Source organism: Anopheles moucheti, chromosome 3 (genome assembly GCF_943734755.1).
Source record: "Anopheles moucheti chromosome 3, idAnoMoucSN_F20_07, whole genome shotgun sequence".
NCBI classification, from domain to species: domain Eukaryota; kingdom Metazoa; phylum Arthropoda; class Insecta; order Diptera; family Culicidae; genus Anopheles; species Anopheles moucheti.
In genome coordinates this window covers 55,179,585-55,204,809 of record NC_069141.1, presented here as the reverse complement: position 1 = coordinate 55,204,809, position 25,225 = coordinate 55,179,585, and the positions used below count along the sequence as shown (strand labels likewise).

The 25,225-nt window shown below is 42.0% G+C and overlaps 1 protein-coding gene across 1 annotated transcript in view; it reads left to right on the top strand.

Annotated features, from left to right (window-relative positions):
* Nucleotides 1-13,293: 13,293 nt before the first annotated feature.
* Nucleotides 13,294-25,225, top strand: part of LOC128305858 (semaphorin-2A-like) — a 110,222-nt gene continuing 98,290 nt past the window's right edge. Inside the window, exon 1 of the mRNA XM_053043477.1 lies at nt 13,294-13,573. Coding sequence (XP_052899437.1) covers nt 13,294-13,573 — 280 coding nt within the window. The remainder of the gene's footprint in view (nt 13,574-25,225) is intronic.

Here is a 25,225-nt window from a genome sequence, read left to right as displayed (position 1 = left end):
TCAGGCAGGGGCGACAGCGTTTACAAAAGGTACTCTACCATTCATCTTGAACCGAACTAAGCATCTTCGCAACGCTGTCAATGGATGGAACTTGGAAATCTTCATCTCATTTCAGCGCAACGTGAAATAGACATCAGACGTCAAGAAGGTACTGCCGTTCGGTGCAGCTCGTAATGCGTCCATGGGGAATTTCAACCGAAACGGAAGAAAGACAACCACCAGTACGAGGTTTGCAAAATAGCAAAACCCCGTAATGAAAATTGTCCCCTCGCCTCCCTCCTCCACCTGTGCACTCCTCCTCCAGTTGTCCTAAATGAAGATGAAAGAGCGCACGCGAGAGGGTTTATTAAAAGATCTCGACAGCCAGCAACCGCTCGCAAAACGATGACGAAAATCTTAAGAATTTATATGCGACCGGTCGCTGGTGAAGAAGTTCGGTACGCCACAAAGGCGGAAGCTGGGTCTTTGAAGATGATGAGGTTCGCCGTCTATCAGCAAATTGCCCTGCAGTGGAAAGGAGCCAAACTGACGGACAGGGAGGGACACAAAGTGCATGCGGTAAGGGGGCGACCAAAGCCAAAAACGAGTTTCTTCTGCAGTTGGCCGTCCTCGCTGAGTATGATGTAACATTATGAACTTTTTTGAACCATCTTCTTTTGGCAAATAAGTCACTTTTTGTAACCATTGCACCGTACGTACACATTTGCACCAAGAGAAACTATTATAAACCGATCGTTTTGAAGTTTTAAGCCTTTGCGAAACGAGTTGTATAACCTGATTAAAAGTAAAAGTAAGTAATGGCGGAGGAAGTAATACTTGAGAAAAAATAATCACTGCAAGTATAGTGCATATATCCTTTTTCCTTCTATCCGGTGATAATATTGAAATAAATTTAATGATACAATTTGTTCACGCTTTACACCCGCAAATAGAAACTAGAAGAAGTCGAGACTTTATAAAACTCCTATGGTATGTGTACAACCTAAAAATATATTTTTTAATTGTGTTTGTTTAAGGGGATGGCGAGATATTTAGGGCAGCAGGGGTCGGTCCCCTATAATGAGACGAGGGGACGTTCTGACCCCTTGGAACACATTTAGCCTGCGGAAAGCGTCGTTTTTCGGTTCTTTTATTATCACAATCCACATACTCTGCTGCTGCAAACCTGTTCCGACCACCGCTAGATACGCCACTGCTTATGTTTTTATGTTGATTCTTTTTCGTTCAAAAATATCATCAAATAACATTAATTTTACAAGTTTGTAATTCCGTATATGTTGATTAAAAAGGAAATATCACATTTTCATTAAGTTTTTCATAAATTTTAAATGTTAAAACATTACACATAATATTATTCCTAAAGGGTTTGCACGACGATTCCATATGAAATTCATTTGAATTTTGGCTTAATTTTCAAATAAATTAAAAAAAATTTAAGTTATCTAAAATGCATCCCGTTCCATTGGACTAAACCATATTTATTAAAATAATCCACAAATTAAATCAGTATTCACATACACATTAAAAAAAAAATATAAAAAAGATGATGGTGTGCATTGATGACAGGTTAAGACTACCAGCAAATAAGAAAGAAGTGATTTGAAGTTACGGATACAGACACGAACTCAGAAACTTTGGCTGTATTGTGTATCGTAAATTGGCAAAAATAAAGGATTACGGTAAGATATGTAGCATTTGGCAAGGGAAATAAGGTATGGAGTAACAGTATCATCCAGTAAGGCAACCAGAAGAAGGGTTCCAAAAGAAAGGCCTGGATTTCCACATGTTTCTTCACGTGGACTAAGTCCAAGATCGTTTATTGACTTCGATCCCGTATGATTACAGAAGAGCAGTAGACCGATCTCAAAGAAGATTTCAACAGCCACATGAATATTTCAAGAAAGTTCCCACATTAAACAATACCATGTTTTAGGACACAAAGGGTCCGTTAAGTTAACCGTAATTACACCCAAAGTTTAATTTTTATTCTAACATATCTCATCGATATGTGATTCGATGTGAAAGTAAAAAAAAAATACATAAATCGAAAATAACAAAATAACGATTTCTACAAATCGTTTAAAATAGGGTCGTAGCTAAGCATATGCTATAACAGACAACAGATATGAAATGAAATGCATATAAACACACATGATTTATGACAAACAAGCTAAGGGAAAGAAAATACAATTGATCGAAGTTTATAATAATAAAGGTACTTAAACTCTTGGAAGTTAAATTTAAACAGCTAGTCATAATACTTATACAGCACACTGTAATTTGTTCTGCTTGCTATATGTTTATTTTAATGTGTTATAATATTTGTAAGCAATGGTTTTTGCTATTTTAAATTCCGTTGTTTTATGCCATTAAATTCGACATTTTTTAAGGATACCATTTTTTTTTAAATTTTTGATGGCTTCATTAAATTGTTCCTATCAAATTTACGTTAACTTAGCAATAACTTATCTTGAAGAAGCGTAACAATGTTTGTACTTTATTTGTAAACATATTGATGCAATGCTGTTATCAAACTTTATTCGTATTTTTTTCAGATGAGAAAGATTTTTCTAGGCTTATTGTGAAACATGTAAAACAAGATTATTTTAAAATATCCTTATAGACCCCTTCAATGCGGTGGAAAAAAGCATTCACAAACTCTATTTTTAGCAAAACCCTTCCTAAATTTAGCTTCAAGTTGGTATATTTGCCTTTTGGGCAAAGATTCCAATCTTCCCAAATTCCAGCATAAAAACTAAAGCAGCATAACGACTAGCACTATTCGTGCGTTTGTGCCAAAGCCTAAGGGTAAGGTCAAGCAAAAGTGCCAAAGATGGGAGCTTTACGGATCTCCCAGTAAGGCCGTTATAAAAGGATGATCCTTTGCTGCAAAACTGGAACAATAATCGTAACAACAGGAATCAGAGAAAGCCTACCTATTGCAGTCCATAAAAGCCTACTGTAACACCGCCTGTATAAAGCCTTACCTTCTGCAAATGAAGCAGAAAAAATAAAACGTTCTTTAATATCGGGAGCAAAACAGAAAAAAAACCACAACGAAAAACAAGCAAAGCATGGCTCAAGCCTTTTGTTTACGGTCCATCACTTTTGCCGAGATGCTTCTCGGTCCACTGGCCATATTCTAGCGTTGTTTTATTTTTATTACTGGCCGCTTCCAGGGAAAGGATTAGATGGATGGTAAGCCCCATACATGTTCCTTGCTCTCAACCCCCCCCCCCTCCCAAAAAAAAAATCGAAAAACATTAACGGAATGATGTTGTGGCCGTAACATAATACTTTGCTCTCTTTATACTCCGGTTTTTCGCTTCGTTTCGAGTTTTGTTTTTCATTTTTCGGTCACATCGTTTTGCATCGATGTTGCCGGGGGTATGTTAAGTTCTTCGGTACCCTTCCATTGCCACGGGACCCACGGTGCCGGTCACATATCCGACATATCGGCCTTTGTATGATGTTGACACTTTTCTCCCGTCCCATGGCGGTTTGCCCCCGCCGGTTCCCGGTGGTGTGAGTGTGAAAGACGGGGCCTTGAGAAGATTACGGTTGCGAAGCGGGACCTCCAGGGATGGTGCGAAGTTACTGCTTGGCCCCCGAACACATGTTCTACAGTGTGGACATGGCTTATGGCACACGATGTGTAGGAAGGTCACCGCTGGAGGTACTTCAAAGCGCAACAGCTTGCAAGTTCATTCTTTATAGTGGTGCTGCTGGAATGGCAAAGAAACCATAATGATAGTAATATTGATATCAGCATTAGTGCAACCAGAGCCCACTACAAAGGCGTTGGTGTATGATGCTTTAACAAGACTGTGCCACTGTAGGGGCACATAGTTCAGCAATGGTATGGTTTGCTGTAACTGAAAATAAAACAACCCAACACTAATGATGCCAAAACTAACAATCTCCGGACCGGAGTGGGTGTTTTTTTGTCTATTTTTCCATCGTAAACCTCCCGAAAGAGGTCAGCTGGGGGTTTTTTGTTTTTCGACCCCACAATATCCATCAACTTGCTTTCCGTGTTTGACAACTCCCCTCCCGGGACAACACTGGAACGCCATCGGCAAGGGTTCTGATTCCGGTTAAAATGGATTACGACCCCGATAAGTGAGGCATTTTTGGCGAGAAAGATTAATCACACCTTTTAAACCGGCACCGAGTGGGGTGCGGTTTGTATGCGTCCCTCTGGTTTGGGTCTCTTTACGGTGGCTGCCTTTTGTTTCTTCCTGCACGGGCTGCAAGGCAACAATCCGCTTGCATGCACGGGTTTTTTTTTCGTACGAGTTCGAGTTACGCCGGTGGTGACCATCGTTCATAGCAGCATTTTGTTCACACTTTGATGGCTTCATTCCCGGGAATCGTTCCAACATTCGGTGAATCCCCCCTGGCGAAGGCGTTCGCTCGGTCACCGGTGTGTTCTCCAAAAACGCGCTGTGCGTTTTCGTACGTACCATGCTCGGATTCCGTTCAAAGAAATGACAAACAGACGGCATAGACGATCGCTTGTTGGTGAGTGCAACTCTCACCTTGTCCCTCTTGTTTTTCGTTGTTTTAAGGTGAAGAACACATAAAGAACTAAAACAGGAGGGCTATAGAGAGGGAACACGACGAACCGGACACAAAAGGAACCCCGTTTCGGGGCCGCATGGTTATGAGGGGGGGTTAGTGATGCGGATGCGAGAAACACGGAGCACATATTACTTTTGTGAAGTGGTTGAGTTTTACCACGGATCCGGAAGGAGCTGCCATGTTTTGACAGGGCTGTCCGCTTGTGACAACGTGTTGTCACGTCATAATGGACGGGTTTCGACTGCCAACGACGCAGCACGGAAGCGGAATGGTCAGCGGATGTGTGGGGCGTTCTGCTTTTTTTTTGAATGGAAATGGAAGAGAACCTTACCAAACAGCAATGAACAGCACGAAAAAAAAAAAACACACAAAACAATGCACACCGATTGAAGGGAAACGGTAAGTGGATAGGCTATTTGCAGTGTAATGGATAGCACGCTAGTGTGGTGTTATAATAAATGTCAACAAGGATACGGTGATCTTCGGGCAAGGAAGGTATCCGGGGACTGGCGTGCAGGGAAACTGAACGGGGGGCTTTTCATTACAGTCTGTCTCAGAGGTGTTTAAATGAAACCCGATTCTTGCCTTACGGTTTTGAAATAGTTTTTGCGATTGAAGTCCAATTTTTCCGAGAATCTGTACGGCTAAGAAATAATTTGATCTTCCGCTTTCCTCTATGTTGTCGGGTAGGCAGTTGATTCCAGGAAGAATGCTTCCTATCCTGGTTTGAAAGGTGTGCGTTGGTGTGTTTGGATGTCGAATGCTTCATAAAGAGTGATGTGTGAATTCACGATCAATATGATATGTTGCGGGGGCTCAAACCATAAAAAAAATTTTTACTAGACATATTAAATTCTGGTGTCATGTTTTTAGTACCACTGAATTTTGTAACTTATACAATATTTCTGTCCGAAGAAGGAATTTGGTGTTGGGAATTATAGAGTTTTTTTCCGCTGTATGCAATTCGAAAACGATATTCGAACGGGAACATTTAATGAGAGATTTAATTCCATCTTTTCAGTATATTTATTTATTAACACTCATTCGTATATGAATTTAGATTTTTATTGGATTTCCCAGATAGCCTGATAGTTAGTCCGTACCACTGGGGAACGGTCCGAAAGGAAATCGTGTGGGACAGGCGCCTCTACCAAATTAGGCTGTGTGTTTATTTATTAAAAATAAAAAGAATAATTGTAGATTTGTTAAAAAATCAGAACAATTTATTAAAATATTAAAGCAACACTGTTCCGAAAACTTCTTTATAATTACACGAACTTTTGAACTCATATTGTACCTCGCTACATTCCACAAGAATCCAGCAAACTGCCACTGTCGAATGTCGAATGTACAAAAAATAAATGGAAGAAGTAATTTTTAACACCTTCCCTTCATTATGTACCACAAAAGGTATTTTTCAATTGTGACGCATTGCAACGCCCGAATGCATCCTTTATCTTGATCATGCATTCATTCTGTGCGGTACTGCCAACAAGGGACCGGAAAAGATGATCATCCGGGGTAAACTGTCTCACACCTGGCATAATAGTCAGCGGCCTCATTTTAGGTACCAATAGAGCAGTTTTAAACATTGCGACTGCTTTATCCGCTCAGTTTCGCTCCTGGTAACTGACGTGGCAATGACGTGAATTCCCTGGGAAATGCACGCAGTGACAAGAAAAGTGTGTTTGTTCTGTATTATGGGGATCTTCACTTCATGGTCGCTCATGCATGGGTGTCTCGCGTCGTCAACGATGATGATGATGATGAAAATGGGTTTCGCAAATGAGCAAAATGCAACTGATTGCAGACAACGAAGCGAACCGGTGGTTATGGTGGTTATCAGCAGGTCTGATGTTCAATCGGATGCGTGGTCTTTGAGGTACGGGATGGGATATTAAAAACAAAAACTGGGAGGCGTGAAATTGTACATTAAAACTGAAGTATTAGCATCATAACCAGCGGCATGACTTCTTCTCAAACACAGGAAAATATCTGTGTCATAAAAAATAAGAGCACATCTGAAAAAGCGCAGACATAAAGCAAATCGGTTTAATATTTATGCACCTCAATGATAGCACTTTGTGCTTCAATGTTGGTTAAATAATAAAAATTAAGGAAGCTCACGGCGTTCATACGCATTGTGTACTAAGATGTGCTTGTTTGGCAACACTGGTGTCAATGTCGACTGCAGGGAAATTGTCATACGCATGTAGACGGTGATGGCTGACGGTGAATTACACATAAATCTACGAAATTGGATGATTAATAACTCTCTTACGATAGTGATACGTCTTGGAAATACAATCTACAGTAAGATTTGAAAATGTTGAGAGTCTGTATGATGGTCATTAAGCTCACACTGTGCGATTTTCATCTGCCTGTCAACGTTCCGGACAATTTTGTAACAGTTAAGAATCACATACTCTCCTTCACTCTTTCCTTTATCCTCTCGTAAATTGCAACGATGCACATGGTTGTATAGAAACGAGTTTTCATTCAACGAAATGTACCCAATGTTTCGTGCAGCTCAATCTGTTGGGACCGGTCAATGGTAAAACCAAACTGCAGCGAATGTTCTTTTCGACCCTTCAAACCATCGAATCAAAATTTGCCATAGCCTTTTCACTTGCAAGATCGAAACGCTCTCCGCACTTGAGACACTTTTTGCGGACTCTCTTGCAAATGGTGTCTGGGGAAAGTTTCCAGGAGTTTTGTCAATGCCGAACTTGAACGGAAATTCCATTTCAATCATTCGTACTGGATGCTTTTACTGCTACAGTACCTTCAGGTCCATGATCGATCGGGTCAAATAACCGATGAGTGTAATTACCGCTACCGATGGGACCGGTTTTTGAATAGATCCTTGATTGGAAATTCGGAACCTTTGGTAGGCGTAAGTCATGCTCGGCCAGCGTAGTGCCGATTGTGGAAAGTGCGAGAACAATTTGGGAGTAGAAATCCGGTTTTTTTTTGTACGGAGCATTAAGAGTCTATTTGAGAGAATAACATTTTCATTCAGAATGTTTCATGAAAAAGTGTTGACGTTGCGTGAAAGAAGCATTTATTTTCTGGTTCAATATGTTTTACATATGAAAATATAGCCACAAAACTTGAAAATAATTTCAAAATTCGGTAAAAATGCGAAGACAAAAAAGATTTTGCTACAAGAACGTGTAAACTGTTAAATTTTTAAAGCCAAAATCACGATCAAGTACAGTTACAAGTTTCTTAAAATTATCAACTCTTTAAATTATTCATTTCTTGATTACTTTGTACTTAAAAAGACAGTCAAACTTCTCATTTTGTGCGATAGTCATTTTCTAAGCATCGTCTTTCCCAGAGCCATACTTGCGTAATGTTCAACCATTGTCTCCGCGTCTTGCGGGTCATTAGCGATGGATGGAAATTATTCACCCGCAAATCACCATGTGCTTCTTTTTCGCGCCCTTTTCGGCATTGCTAGCCAACTCGTAACACATCAACACCGACAGCTTTACGACTCATTTATCCACAGATCGATTAATCCCACAGCGCTGGTCGGTAGCCTTTTTGGGTAAATGGCTTAGGGAACGGCTTTTAGCGACCGATCTCACATATCCTCCATCAAACCGAAACGTTGATGGTCCGTCCCGTACGGACAGGAGCGCAGGACAACGTTGGCTCTCTGATGCATGAATAACGGCCGTACGAGATTAAGTGCGAACCAGTGCGGCCTATAAACTCACTCTATTAACCATCTTTTCTATTAGGATGAGGTTGACTGTGCGGCCTTCTATTCCGAAAAGGTCTAAATAAGGGACGACCGAGTATAGGCTTGCTGTTTTTTTTTTCCTCTCCCATTTGCCACGTTCTAGCTGGAAGGAAATTCTTTAGCTGGAAGTATAACATTTTTTGAACACTCGCTGTCTCTGAAATGTATTTTTGGGAGGTCATTTCAACTTCATAACCATAACAATAATCGTAAAAGTAAAAGACACATAAAACGCGCCCGTCTCGAACTATACTGTTTCTCACCTTCACGGCAAAGTGTGAATCTGTTTCGGTGATGTCCTCGTTTTTGTCCATCTGTTCGGCGTCGTTTTTCAGCACGACAGCTTTAATTTTCTCCCACTCACACTAACACACGGGTCACACAGGCGAAGAATCTGACGAATCTTTTTCCAACGAAGCTGGAATTGAAGCGCTATGCAAACACACCTGCAGGGGTTGATGTTTTGTGTTCCGAAAGGACACCGTTCCGTAGTTGAAGGAAGAACCTCATGCGGGTTGGCTTTCCTAACCGCCCCAGACTAACTGAAGAATTATCGATTCCGCTAGCATGAACAGCGAGCAGGAAAGCGAAAGTTTTTTGCTGAATGTTTTGACAAAAAGTCACAACACGTATGCTTTCGGAAACGATCCATGCGTGGCTGGACGCAATCGCATCGTGCAAAACTGGGCAAAGCATTGTTGATGGCAACATTCCAACGGTACGGCATGGGTTTTGGCTCTAGCTCGCGTAAATCGCACCTCCCTTCGAAGAACTCAAAAATACTACCAATTGCAGCATCGCTACCGTGCGCGAACGAGGGCAGACCCAGCACGGGTCCGGCAGCGTACCAGGAACTCGTTTGCTCTTCGTCCAACAAGCTGGAAGGAATAAAATTCAATAAGTCCCAATCCTAATCGAATTAGCGTTCCAATTAGCCGCCAACCTGCGGGAAATATGCTAATGAAAGAACGGACCGCCGGCTAGGTGTACATCTCCGAGTAGTGTCCCTTTCTCCGCCTCAGCCATCCCGTCTAGCCGGACATTAGATCTCCCGGTGGGGTTAGCCATCGTTAGCCAAACGCCAGGCCAGGAAGTGGGAAGTAATTCGCAACTCGTGAAGATTCGAGACGAGGATTCCGGTTATTGGCGCACACAATCTGTACCGGATCTGCAGCAGCAAAGCAAAGCCAGACGGAATCGTACCATCGGACATCGTGACGTGACCAGCAATTGCAGTGCGGGCGGTTAGCAGCGTACCATGACACCATGCACACACACACACACACACGGACGCCATGGTCACAACATAAAACGCACCCTCTCTCGCGCAAATGAACGCTGTTTCGCTGCCGGTGCGCCGTAAGCGGTAGCATAAATTTTTATTTACCACTTGTACGTGTTCCACCGTTCCACGGAGGGAAGTGGGGCGAGTTGTGGTTGTGATATGGCAGGGGGCATCAACGGGACGAGAATGTCCACAGAATGTCCTGCAAAGTGTTATCGCCTTTGTGGGCGACGAGAAGTTGATGGGTCGGTACTGGTGAACTCGGGGGAGGTGTATAGAGATTTTTTCATGATTTGTCGAGATTGAAAATGGAAAGGATAAGCTCTCGCTGACTGGTGTGATGGGAGGGGAGAGTAATGGAAAAAAAATGTTAAAAATGTTGGATAGTCTGATTTTATTACTTTAAGAAAGCATATTTTTGCTTCTCATGAATATGAGGAATATGAAAATAGTTTCCCAATAGCATAATTTTAATAATATGCTAAGAATGATGTCTAACGTCATAGCCCTCAAGAGGTGACGTATTGACGTATTGACATTTCAATAAATTGTTGTAACCCGACACAATTTCCAGGGAGTTGAGAAATAAAAGATATTATTTTCAAATGTAAGTGTCAAAAAAATCATATTCTTATTATATTCTTCTTCGTGGCAAAATATGTACTATGTCATTCCTCTCTGGCTTAATAGACTTAATGATAGTTAATCTTTGCAGCGGGTCAACGGTCCGGATGGGATTTTGTCTCGGTCCTGTCGTGTGATAGCCGCTACCAAGTAGGCTACTGGGCCATTCTTATTATATTATTCTTCGAGAATAGAAAGACTGCATTGCATATTATTGTTTTTTGCCATAATATAGGATGCAATTGGTATTAATGAGAAGTTATTTTGTACTTAAATATATGATTGATTGATTTAATAGACGTAATTGTTAAGCGATTTTCCACTCGAGTTCTCTGCAATCTAGAAAAGCATTCAGCATTGTTTAAACGCCAAGCGTCATCGAATCGAATCGAAACAGATTTCAATGGTTTATACGAATTCTTTTATGTCTTCACCTACCTTAAGAAAGTCCAGAGTGTTCTGAAAGTAGTGATATTGTTCAGGCCACCACAGCACAGAACAGCGCCATAGCAGACAACTCCGTAAAGTGCAGCAGAACCTAAAAATGAAGATCAATGATGAATTAATGACAAAGTGACCCCTGCTTTCTCTCGTAAAGTTGCATCAATCGACCAAACGATGGCAAGCAGTAGGAGAAGATGTACTTTGTTTTGTGTAAACGTTTATCAAAGCCATTCGGCAATATCCCAGCAGACAAGTTCCCAGATAGAACAATTTGTGAAAATTACTTACAAAATGATTAATTAAAACGTTTTACCGAGGAACAAAACCTGCCTAATGCCACTCGGTTTAAATGGGACAGAGTTTTAACCAGATAATGAAGTTCAATAACAATCCGGAATGACAATTTTTGTATTAATATGTGTTAGCTAATATTCTGGTCAGTTGGCGTATGGCTACCCCGTAGGACTTGGCAGCCTTTTTCCTAAATGATTATTAAGCAACAGTGTTTTTACATCACACAGTTAAAAAATATTATTTTATAATTTTAAACTGTTATGAACAATAATACGTCGATATGTCAATCCTTGTTTAATACATCATAGAAATTGAATTAAATAATTTTGTAAATAATTCAGTTTTCTTAGCGAAATGGAATGACTTGAAAGAATAAACAACCATTTAATTAAAAAAAATGTTAAAAACACCATTTTAAGCGTTACGAAGCGTTACACTGCTCGAAACTCATAAGACTCCCCGGTGCAATGTGCGCGCACTTGCTTTCGTTCATTTATCCTTTGTCAGGGAAGAAGGCGCAATTCTACCAAATGGTGGTTTTCCCCGCTCAGATTCATTCGAAAATCAATTCCCGGCCGAAAGGAATAAATATCCCGTGCGTTGGAAAAATTTCCCACAACAAAGTGTACGCTAATAATGGAGTGTGAGACAGTGCGAGACGCACTCCGGGAGCGTCCGGTGAAAGTGAAAGAATTTTCTCACCATGCTCAAACCATCCACTCACCTGCCCGCTTTTCCGAACCCTGGCAGGGTGATTCATCCGCCATTCGGAAAACGGTCCGATACGGGACGATGCCAGTATGGGTGCTTGCATGTGTGCGTGCCTTGTGGTTATTATGCTACGACTGGAAGCATCCTACCGGCTTGAACGGTAACCGACCGCCACGATTGCCACGATGCAAACGTTCGCAGCACGGAGTCAGTCTGTTTGAAAACTCGGTCGGGATCGGACGTACTTTTCGGATCGGATGCCGTTTTGCGAGGATAGCTATCGTTTGCTCCGCTGCAAAACCACCGTACAGAACCAATCACCCACGAACCAACCCCATTCGGGCGGGTGGAACTAGCAGCGTTGCAGGTGTGCGTTTCTTTTCCGGCGACGGGCGCGAGACTTTCTTGGCCACAAAACCAGGGCAAAGGCGCTTTGTTCGGGAGTTGTTCGTGAGCAGATCGCGAAGGAAAAGCATGCAGGCGGTGTGTTTTGGGCGTCCGCGTTAAGGCGGTAGTGGAAGCGGCAAGCGCTTCGAAGCGATGCTGAAAACGTTCCCGTAAACCGTTCCTTATGTTTAATGGCTTGCCTTGCCACCAGCGCGGCGCAGGCACCCGTCGAAGTGAATTTCATTAGACAGCCCGTTTTCTGCGAGGCCGTAATTTGAGTGAAGTGTGTGTTGTTCGGTTGCGTGGTTGTCTGTGTGATTTAGACGGAGGTTTCGGTTGTTTTGGTGGGGCAAATGGTTCGATGCAGTGGGCCTGAGTCGAGCAAAACTTAATTCATTGAACGTACAGCGGCTGCTGAATGAGTATTTCGGAGAAAATCAAGCTACCCACGAGGAAGCTATGAAGTCCTGCGTGGAACGCACCTTGTCATTGGGTTTCACCGTACGGATGCTTTGAGATGTGACGATTGCTTGGATGTTATAGGCGGCGTGGTACAACAATACGAACCTTACCCTTCGAAGAAAGCTCACAGAAATGAGGTAACTTAGCAACGAGAGCAGATTAAAAATGTGTTAACCTTTAAAGCGCTTTCGAAGGAAGTCCTTGCTGGTACACTATGCTGCACTGCATATGGTAAACATAATGCTTTGCATCAAATAACAGCTGTCGTTTGTGAAGGATTAAAGCTCGCTCGCGTTGAAGCGAATGCTGAGATGTTCCCGAGATGATTGACTTGACTTACGTTTAGCGTTCAGCTTCCGAGCAGCGGCAATCGTGTGCTGGAAACTATCTGCAACCAACGAATGGTCGAGTGAGTGTTCAAGTTCAAGTGAAGTTTCAGCCAAACCGCCGGATACCCTTTAGTACGGTTTTAGTTTGTAGCGCCCGTGGCATCGCGTTAGTACGGTATTTAATTTTCAAAACCATCGAAACCATATTGATCGCGGTACGGCAAGTGCAAAAAGGCAGTGTGTATATTGCAGTGTATATTGCGCACGGTGTCTAGTGTGGCCGGTGTGTTTTTCGTCCGCGCGTGTAGTAAAGAGTCGACATTTTAGAGGTCGGCGTAAGGCGTAAAGGCAAATACAAAAAAAAAAAGGAAAAGCAAAGCGCTGAGTGTTGAACAGCGCTGGTTTTGTGTGCACGCGGGATGGTTGGAAATCCGAGAAACATTACCACAATGTTACCAACATCATCATACCCATCCCGGGCAGCATCGGTGCCGGTGGTCGGACCGGGCGCACCACCGTGCCGGGGCACACCGACCAGACCGAGAATGCTGCTGGTCATGGTGTCTACTGCCGTGCTGCTGCTACTGCTGCTTCCGGGCGTAGTGCTGGGAGATTATGAAAATACATGGAACTCGTACTACGAGCAACCGTGCTGCGGTGGCACCACCAACGGGCCCTTCCATCTGCGCCACCACGGAGGTAGGTGGTTTCAATTTGCTGATTTCCACAGTTTCGCGCCGACCGTGCACAGGGGTTTTTATGCGCTGTTATGTTGTGTGTTTTATTATAATTTATTCTCTATGTGAAATGTGTTGGTCCGTGTCTCTCTCTGTGTGTGTGTGCGATTTTTTGTGTTTGTATTTTGTTATTGTCACCGTTCCTTTTTCGATTCCTTTTTTTACTCATTTGAGGTTTCCTTCTTTTTGGGTTTCCTTTTCTGTTTTTTTTGGATAACATTTTTGGTAGCACGTGTGCCGTTGTGTGAGTATGTGAAACATACCGAGCAAGGGGACTTTCATACAAAACACTGTTCGGACGAAACAAAAAAAAATCTCAAAAATGCATCCCCCAACGGGGTGTGGCTAAATACCGAAAGGGGTTTTCGGACCATTGAAGAGCCCGTTTTGAGTTTTGCAATATCCTCGGTACCAGCACGCTCCTCCCGTTGATGCTAAACATCGGAATAGGCACTTGAGCTAGCAGCGAAGCCATGCGAGTCGCAAACGCCTTCTCTGAAGACGATGGCCGTCGAAGGATGTGTCGAACAAAATGGTTTCATTTCTATTTACAGCAAGTCGATGCATAAGGGCACGTTTTGTGGAAAAGTGTGTATGTGTGTGTATCTGTTTTTTTTGTTCCGCTTTTGCGTGCATTTTCCAAAGAAGCGTTGCTGTCGATTGCGATTGAAGACGGGACACACACGTTATAAAATCGTTCGACACTTGAGACCTTCCCCTGGGAGAATAAGAACAAAAAAAGGGAAAAAATCATCGCTCCATAAGGTATTTGGATAGACGCGGGTTGGCATTGTTTTAAGCGAATAATATCGAATGCTCCTTGTAAAAAAAAACCCCGTTCCAAGCCATACGTCAATCAACGTAAGCGAGCACGTGCGAACGCATGGATGTGTGGGTTTGAAGTATTCAGTTACCCCCGGAGGTCTTCACGCTACGCGGCTCTCGCTGCGGGTGTTTGTAAGGATATATTTTGGAGGGTAAAAAGCAAAAAAAAAAAAGAAAAATCAAAACAGAAGCTTGACGTGATGCAGCAATTGGTTGGATCGGTTTTTCTTTTCCGTTTCGGTTAGGGTCGCTCCATGTGAGTGGTTTTTCGTCAAATGGGGGATCGTCGCTGCTAGCAAAGCAAAGCCATCTTGGATTGTGGTTGTGAGCGTAAGCGATGGCTTCCACTTGTAAGGCCCTCCTACCGGAACGCTCATGGGATGGAAAATCAATGAAGGGTGAAGCGATTTTCCGTGATGGATGAATATGATATGTTACGGGTGTGAAATGTAACTACTTGGTTTGGCATTCAAATCAAAAATGAAATCTTTAGCCATAATATCGATTAAATGCTATGGTAACAGTAGTGGACGGTATAGGTATTTATTTAAGTTATTTACTTACTAGTCAGGCACTAATCAAAGCCGATCATGGACGAACGAAGTCGTCTGCCAATCTCGGAAATCCGGTGTTAGTTTTGAGCTTACCAAACTACCTCTGAGTATGTGAACGACTTAAACGATTGTTAAAGGTTAGGTTGTTCGGTGTCCTTCTAATGACATAACCAGCCAGTCGACAGCTTGTTTTATAAACATCGACTTATCGTTTAAAAGAAAACATGCTTTCACAGCTTACACCTTTATAAAAACAAGTCTGGTAAAAAGAGCAGTATATCAATCACAAGATAATGTTGATAACTTGAAAGAAACCTTAATTTTCAAATAATATAATTCTAAATACTACATAAGTGTGGGTCGGGATCATTCATATCGAGGAATATCCTATTCTTCATCCACTGGTACCGAAAAGTGTCTACCCACCTACCTTCGCTTCATACTAATTGTACGCTATAAGAAACAGCTCATTAACAGGTGGGCTGATAATTGTTTGGCCTATGACAGTAAAACGAAGCGAAGCATTTCGTGGCCTAATTCATTAATTTTTGCCATTGTTTTCCCTGGTTTGTGGCACGGTGCGTTGTCTTGATGAAACAAATTTCTTTTTCCTTTAAATGTGGCCGTTTTTGGCGATTTCGTCCTTCAAACGCTCCAATAACTTGATATAGTAGTTGCTGTTAATGGTCTTTCCTTTCTCAAGATAGTCGATGAAGATTATTCCTTGCGAATCCCAAAAATCTGACGCAATAACCTTGCCAACTGATTGTTGCGTTTTCCCCCACTTTGGAGCAGGTTCAACACGTCCAGTCCACTCAGATGACTGTCTATTGGACTTTGGAGTGAAGTGAAGAAGCCAAGACTCATCCATTGTTAAATACCGACGCAAAAACTCGGATTTATTTCGCTCAAACAGCTCAAAACACTGCTCCGAATCATCAATTCGTTGTTGTTTTTGGTCAAATGTGAGCTCGCGCGGCAGCCATTTTGCACAGAGCTATCGCATATCCAAATACTCGTGAACGATACGTCCAACACGTTCCTTAGACATCTTTAGGGTGTCAGCTATCTCGATCAGCTTCACATTATGGGTGCTCTTAATAATTTTGTGATTTTTTGAATGTCTTCCTCAGTAACCACCTCTTTTGGGCTTCCACTGTCCTCACCGTCCTTAGTGCTAATTTTACCACTTTTAAATTTAGTTTACCAATATTTGATGGTTGATTTTGGTTGAGCAGTGTCCAAAGACTCTTCATCAATCCAATTTTTGGCTTCAAATGTACTTTTCCCCTTCAAATACTAATATTTTATTATTACGCGAAATTCCTTCTTTTCCATGATTACTCAAAGCACAAAAGTTGCTTTATACAAAATGCTCTAGCTTATGAGGTTATGGCCCGAGTGCTGTCAAATTTGGACAGAATTCGTTTAAAGGTTTATAACAAACGAAATTTGATATGGTTATAAATCTTTTAGCGCGATATATGTGTTACGCCAAACAATTATCAGCCCACCTGTTATATCGAAGTTACAACCACATTTGATGTAACAATTGCTGTAGGGACCAAATCTGTTATCTCTTAAACCTGGTATCTCTAAATCTGGTTTAATCCTCTTCTCTCGTTCATATTTATTATACTTGATTTTATGGTTCATATTTGTTCCGCGGTTGGCATTTGATATCTTCACTTATTTTATGAAGCAGAGCAACATCCTACATATTTACTTATCAATCCCTACATCCGCTTCGCGGTTTTCTCCTGCGATCATCATCAAGTGGGTTTATTAAAATTTATATAATTATATGTGTTTAATAGGACTGACCTTTCAATCAGAGAATACCAATTTCACGTATGCCAGGATTCCATACCATTCCAACTCAGCATTGTAAAGCGTGCGGTATGAAGCATTCCAGACGCGAAGAATTATTGCACCATCCACTTCTTGTCGAAGGGAATTTGCTGCTATTTTCTTCAAGCGCATTACTCACACGTAATACGTTCTCCCGGGAAGGTGCATACCATTGGTGCCACATGTCCAAGATAATTAATATTGGAATTTATGATGCCCAGGTTCCGACCTACCAAAAGCTTAAATCACCGTCTTCAATCACCTTGATGGATGGGATTAAAAAGGTGCTGCATACTGCTTTCCATTCTTTTTCCTCGTTAGCTGATCTGTTGCGATTTATAATTGATTCCCGCAAGGAATTTGAATTTGCCCGGAATCTGGCCGGCATCTTCTGGCCGGTGAATGTTCACCGTATTATTTGTTCTACGGACAGAACAGTTCCTAGGCTGGCTAGGGATCAAGCGAAAGGAAAAATCATTACGCCAACGAATCCATTGCACCCAGCGCTGGCCGGTGAAACATGCTCGGTTCCAGCGGCATCGTGTTCGTTCCGTTTTGCCATTATTTACACAGAGGTACCGATCACCTGGCAAAATGCAATATCCGATTACCGGGTTCTCTGCACGCTGTATCGGTGCTAAATGGTACGAATGGCCTCCCATTTGTTCGGGCCCGGCCAGGTTGCAACTTGAGGCAGCTATAAAACTAATTGCACCAGCTACAATGTGCAAAACGCTTTATGCACCCCGTTCTTTTTGCCATCCCTTCGGGGCCACCGTGTCCGAATCGAATCGGTTCTTGCTTTCCCTTTGGCGATGGGGTATTGGTAAAGGTGAAAATGTCCAATCGCGTCCCACCTTGTGGCTCCCGTTTTCGCCCATTTCGAGCTAAGCGTCTTTTCCTAGAATAATGGAAAAACGACCGTTTTTCTTCGATTCCGTTTCCCTGCCAACTCGTTTCCACTTCCCATTAGGAACCCGTAGGCACGGGACGCAGATAAGTCACTTAAAAAGGATTACGTTGGACTGCAGTCTGTAACGTCTACAACAACAAGAAGAAAGAGGAAAAAAACTTACCTCACCGGACTTTTCCGGGTAAGTTACGGCAATAGCGGCAAAAAGTGGGGCTCGCTTGGGTGGAACACAGAAGGGATGGCAGGCGAGGGTGCGGTCAGTGCGGTGCCGCATCAAGTGCAACGTGTGAAGTCCAGCTGTCCTCTGCCTGCATGTAAGCCGCAGTGTTACGACCTGAAACCTTGCCTAGGTCGGAGGCACCAGGTTCGTCGACTGCCGGGGCTTCGGCAAGGCTGTCTAGGGGCGACCCAACCTGCCTAATGGTAGCCAATGGGGTCGTGCAGGCAAAATACAGGTCATTTAAAACTCGGGCTGGGGGAACTGAAGCAAACACGGGAGCAAGCGAACAAGCGACGGAACAAAGACAAGGTGCTTTTGCTCCATTTTCGTGCCATTTCTCTGTGCACTCCCCGGCATAAGACAAAGCCAGCCAAAGTGAGAAATCAGTTTTGTAACGTTTAGCATTTTTCACGTAGTAAATCTAGCCGGTGGAATGTTCCGTTCTTCAAGCGATAAGGTGACGGACACGGCACGGGCAGCAGTGCAGCTCATGTAAACGGCCTTTTATTTAAACGGATCCACAGCGGAAGTGTGTGGTATCATTTTGCAGCCATTTTGTGAACCGGAGCAGCTTAACGGTTATGTTCGAATAAAATCTGACAACGAATCTGATTAGCTGCTGCAAAGCTGTTAAACTGTGTTCTAGTGGATTTAGCAGCAGGGATTATGTGTACGGGGAAGCCATAGCAATCTTCGCACAGGAAAGGAATTCCTGTAAAATGCTTGATGATTTATTCTTTTTTTTTGGTTTTCTCCGCTTCATGAACTGGAAATTAGTAAGCAGTGGTGATTTTAATTAATGTAAGTAATGAAATTTAATTATAGTGCTGTTTCATAAAATTTGTTTATGAAACTCACAATAACATAATGGTAATAATTATTTCGAAATGTTGAATAATTCTGGGCATTATATGACGTCAAAGCAATGATGCTCCATCTGTTGTACTCCATCAAAACGCTTCAAACTAATCGATAGGTATCGTCTTCTGGCTGACGTACACAAACAAATTTCAACTGTGCATTGTGTACTTTGCATTCATAGCCAATCAGTTGCGTCCGATCTCGCTTGCTGGCGTTCATTCGATCACTTCATGTCAGATTTTAGATTTTTTCTTCTTCGACTGTGCTTCGTGCCTCCACTTCCAAAGCTTGCACCAAAAATCATATTTTGTGCCATCATACCGACCAGCTGCGCGAAATTACTCAACTCAACCGTACGCACGAGCTGATGCTCGCCGAATGCTTCATAAACTCATAAATGATGAAGCATTCGTGTTCCAGTTGCTAGCCGAAAGCGTAAAGCGCGCAAGCGATAATTCGCGGTTGTGTTCGACATGTAGTGCATGTTCGCATGTTCGTATTCGTGATCGAAATTCGATTGAGCTTGTTGTGTGCTCCCCGTCCGGCGGATGTGCACGCAGCAGAGTAATTGGTACACCTTCATGGAGCCGCCTGGTGTGGTTGACGGTGATGTTAGTGTTATCCTTAGCTTTGGAACCTCAATCAATTAATCGGCGGTGCATCGGGAAGAAACAATGCATCGGCGCGATTGATGCATGTCCCGAAATGATGACATGAAAAGATGAACACCACTCACGCACTAGAATGTGCCAGATGCACAAAGGAATGAACGCACTATAAAGCCGATTTCGTGTTGCGATTTCGTGATTGGAAAAGGGATGCTTTTTCCGTACTTTTGCAACGTGCAATGAAATTCTTTCTTCTGCTGGAGGTTTTGCACTGTTGGTCGGATGAAACAAATAAGCATTCCGTCGTTAATTGGACTTCGTTTCAGATGATCTCTGCAAAATTCGTATGCGACATTACTTTGATTAGCAGCAGTGGATTGGACGAGATTATGGTTGGAATTTCGATGTGATTTTGTGGAATAGCTTCACGTTGAAGTTGCTGTGAGCTCTAGTGGAGCTGCTGCTCCTGGCACACTGTCGCTTCGTCGTACGTGCGACATAAAATTAAAATAGTTCACATTCACCGACGGGATTCCACGGTTGATGCACGAATCCTTTAATTTTAGTTTCCAGCACACAACTCAGTGAAATCAGTTCTCCCGTTTGGCACAAAACCGTCTTCAGCGTCTGTAAAAATCCAACCAAGGGCAATGGAATGTTTGCAGCAGCTTTTCCTTTTCCTCTCTTTGATTTGCTTTCTTTCCGTACGCTCCGAAGCTAGTTTCCGAAGGCGAGCTTTACCACAAACGTGAAGCAGATAAATGAATTCATTTGATGGTATGCCGCTTACCAGCGGCACGCTATCCCCATCGCGGACCCGTCTCTTCGGACATTCGCAACGGATTTGGGTCGTGGATAAGATTGAATGAGAGCTTTTTAGATTTTTATGTGTCTAGATGTGTTTTTTTCTGCTTCTGATGTTTTAACGATCGATGGATGTGTTCATTGCTGATTAAATGGTGTGAAAAGTGTGTGCTTCAGCATGTTTCATTTATGTCCTGTCGGAAAGATTCTAGAACTGACGATAATAAAGAATGCTCTCTCTCTCTCTATCACTTATGGAGTGCCAACGTATGGAGGAAATGTGCATAAAAAGATGCTTTTTAACACACTAGCATATTTTTGATAGTTTTTAGTTCCAAAGTACCAATCTAGACAAATCTACCGAGATAGTTCTACTAAGTGCTGGCTGTTACAAATTTGGTTTGGCAGATGATGATGGTTTTGTGCTGAAAGTCACAGGGTTTTTTTTTTATACAGACGTGAGTCAGACAGCTTCGATAAATTGAAAGCAACCAGTAAAATCGATAAATTGTAATTTAAATTCCCTCTCGATTCCATACGAACTCAAGCAGTTTAACTGAGGGGATGTACTTATAGGAAACCCGAAGGATGCTAATTAATTAAACTCAAAAAGCCACTCAAACTCATCATTTGCTTTACCTCCACCCGAAACCACTAAAGCAGCTTCGCACTAATTAATTCTCGCAACCAAAACAGGAAGTTGCAGCATTTGCTTGAGTGTGTGTGTGTGTGTGTTGATGTATCGTCGATAGAGTTTGTTTCGAAATGGAAAAGCTCATTTGGTTTTTAAGTTTATTCATCGTTATATCTTCCAGTTCCAGGAATTGGAAGCATGTTGCTTCAGTTATGCTTGAAACAAGTCAGCGGTTTAGTTGTTTATTTCCTGTGCTAGATTGGTTTGAAACATTTAAGCAGTGTTCATGTTTTAAATAAAATTCTTCATTTCAATTATCGCCATAGCAATAGAGATTTATTCGATAATTTTCGCCTTCTTTACTTTATATTTACTTTTCATACTTTCAAAGCGAGCTTTCAACACCTTGTCCGTTCATAAAGCTACTTACGGGCATCGTTGAAATTATCGATCCACACATCCCATAAAGTATTGCTTTTAAAAGTTACTTAATTTCTTCGTAAATTCACACATGTATGCAAACTTCCTTATCAGCAAAATGCATCCCTGCGAAGCCATCAAACCGATACCGGTTGTGCCATGCTGCAAGCTTAAGCCACCTGGAAGCACGGCATGAAGCGGAACAGGTGGCAGAGGTTCCCGTCGGTATTCAATTAAATTTTCAAAACTTTATTAAAGATGATCCCCATAACGACAAACACCTCGGGTTGAGTGGAATAGTTTTGTCACCTTCCATTAGACACCCTATCATAGGGGTTGACCGGGGGGAGTTCTTGAAGCTTGTACCCTGGAGCTGCTCGCACCAGAAATGTGTATCTTTCCCCGTTGAAGATATGATGGTAGGTTGCAGGACCCACACCGACAGGACACATACATCCACACGGCATTGTCGGTGTTTCCCAGGCGCTTTTATGGTAAAAGATTTGTTTAGATAGGAGCGTAAACTTTGGGCGACACTTTGCTGCGAGGTGTTAGGGGCTGGTTAAGTTTTTCGGTAGCGTTAAAGTGTGGCCGTCGAAATAAGGCCTCCGGGTAAGGTGAGTCTCCAAGGGAGGATCATCCGGCTAAGGCTTTATTTATGTGGGCGTTAGGGAAGGGGCAAGTTGCGGGCGCTACGCAAATGGATGTCTTCGCGTTATGCTATTTGTTTTCTCCCGCCGTACGTGCGACTTGTACGATTGAAATAATTGCAAGCCAGCGGGAGTTATTAATGAACATGAGGTGAAGTATACTTAAAGATCATCTTCAATGTTATCGTTCGTGGTACGCATCGGGAAAGGAGAAAGGCCACACACTCCTTCCGGATACTTTAGGCAAAAGCCACAGCCTTACTGCCAAAGCCCAACATGCGAGAGTGGCTGCGTATGTGTGTGTTAATTAAATTTCACTCCATTTTGTGGGTAAAGCAGCAGTAAGCTCGTTTTCGCAACAAATGCCCCGCAGAAGGGCTGTAAATTTGTGCGGCAAATGGCTCGGAAAATCTTCTCTCATTTGATCTTCCTCGAGAAAGTGTGCCCGGGCGAAGGTGCACGAGATGACGAGCAATGTATATTCCGTCTTTGGTAAAATGCTCGAGGTTTCTTGCACGCATGGGTTGCAGAACAGAGCAGTAATTAACTTCTGATATCTTCTCCGTTTCCAGTCGAGTGGCTCTGGACGGGGTTTGTGGCAACGTAGCTGTTACTTTTCGATTTTAGTATTTTTCTTTTGCAACGGAACGATATGAAAAGAAGTTGTTGGGCGATGGGAACGGTATGCATGAAGCGTGTGGTTGCGATAATTCGGAATGGATAGAAGCGATGTACGATGAACACATTCGCATACAGTGCAGTACGGTCGAATGCGCTCCACATTTGCACACGATGCTGATGGGGCTGACAAGTCTTTGGGGAATTTTCAATAGGCAAAAAAGGATATGAAAAGCGAAAGGTACAACATCTTCAAACGAGAATATTTTTCTGAAGAGCCAATAAATGGACACTTGGTTGATGATCTGCAGTGGAATACAGACGATGATTGCGCAGTATGTTTTAAATCCTACTTAGAACATTTTATTTAAAAAAAATTAAATTATTTTTTTTTATTTGACGAAAAATAAATTAAATTATGATTAAAAAAGATTTATATTTGTGAATTGCAAGAACATTACGGTATTTATTAGTGCATCGTATGATAATAAACATGATTTATATATGTAAACGTTAATCATGAATCACTCCGGATTTTAGTCAAAATCTGAATAATATGCTAAATTGGCTATTAAAAATTCTGAATGTAGTATATTTGAAATAGGAAATCAGAGGTTGGATTGTGAATTTTTAGAATACGAACTAAAAGCAAATGGTTTTATTTTTTGTTTGCTGATTTTTATTTATTTCTTCAATTTATATTTGTGCATCGATTTATTTCTTCTCATTCTGATGTTAAGTTTTCTCGATTTTTGTTTGATGTAATTATTTCAAGAGTGACTTCTGTGTGGAAAGATAAATTTTGTTAGTTATAGTTTTTTTTATTCATTTATTTTTTCATTTAAAAGAAAATATCATAAGTCCATGATTTTTATTTAACATTTGTATGATATTTTTTTGTGAAAATAATAAAAAAATGAGATTCATAAAATTGAAAATCGAACAAACGCTTTGCTTGTCTAGTACTTGAAATGGAAATAAAATACTTGGATCCAGTCCACCAGACAACAAACAACAAGTGTAGGTGTTATTGCTTAACGTCACTTGTCTATTAATTTAAACCCACATTTCGTTATGGATTTTTGTTGTGCAAAATGTGCAATTATCATGGTAATTATCTATGCAAAGCCGTTGCCTTTATCGTTCAATTCAAAAAGCTGTAAAAACACAACACAATGTGCAAAGTTGCTCGCCTTAAAGAGATCAGCGCTGGACAGGATAATGGACATCCCCCGGACGAGCCAACTTCTTGAGCTGCTGTGCAAGAAAACAAATGTTAAAACAGTCAGCTACCTGGTCATCTACCGCCAACGCGCTGCGTTGTGGTGGCACAGTGAAGATTAAATTAATTAGAATAATTTTCTCATTCTCATGGTGCGTTTGCCGACGAGGTCCGTCGGGTTTTTGTTTGCCGTCGTATCGTTAAATACTTTACAGCTGAGGTTGAAGTCCACGGTACGGGTCATGGCATATGTTTCCCCGGATGTAGCTTAACGGTGGCACAGTTTTTACTGCAGCATTACTAGGAAAGCTTAGCTGAACGCTGGACTAGTTGGATTACAACAACAAATGGATGCGGTTTTCGGTCGCATCCCTGTCGGCAAAGCTTTGGCTGTTGTCAGCTTGCTGCGCGGGGCGTTGTTTTAGATAATTGAAGCAACTGACAACGTCCCTTGAGCGTTGCGCACTCAACACCTCACCATGGTCCCGTTCCTTCGCTGCGTATTTCCGCCTTTAAAGCTGGCAGTATTTTTTAATGTCACCAGTCGAGGCGATGGAGGCGCATGGTGCGTTGTAGACATTCACGCGATCGCATACGCTCTGCAACACGCACACGACAAGAAACCACAACATGACAATGTCGTCGTTTCTGACGTCTCTCTTGGTGTTGTGCAACGGTACGTTGCCCACCCTAACTTTGTCCATCTGCCACCCTAGCGCTCGGTACAACCGATAGACACAGCACAGCATATAGTGTGAGCATAAATCCTCTTCTGAAACAATAAATATTCATGCCGGTTTAGCATCTAATTCAATTTCGGGTTACGTGGTATCCGGCCAAGGGGCGAACTGTTACTAGCATAAAGCAAAACTCTTGACACTCATGTGCATGTAACAGAAGGTTTGACGGCTTTGTGCGCACTGTGTGCGCTGTATAAGTTGTCGGGGCCAAAGCGCACCATTAGGGGGAAGTTGATATTGTGTATATTTACTGTAAGGTTTTCAGCTAGCAGTGTAATTTGTTGTAATGTGTATATATAGGAGCTTTTTCCGTGAGAATATGGCTGTAAACAGGGGAAAGATTAAGCAATCACATGAAGTTTATGATTCATGCTGTGTTATGAGATTAATATTTTGGTGTATTTTTATTGGAGAGCAAAACATTTCGCTTAAGCAGAAGAAACTTTTGAAGAAAATACAAAATGTTTTCAATAGTTTATTTAATATTTTGTCAGAAACTTAATTTGAAGAATATCGGAGCAAGTGCAAAAGTATGTCAGCATACTAATTTACCCGAGCATATGTCTCTTGACTTTCCTTTTTCGCATGAATACAGCAACGATTTGCCACTTCTCACCATTACGAATACGATTACCACAATGCCTAGCTAACCCAGACGCAACCGAGTTCCAACAAACTAAGATGAAAACTTTGC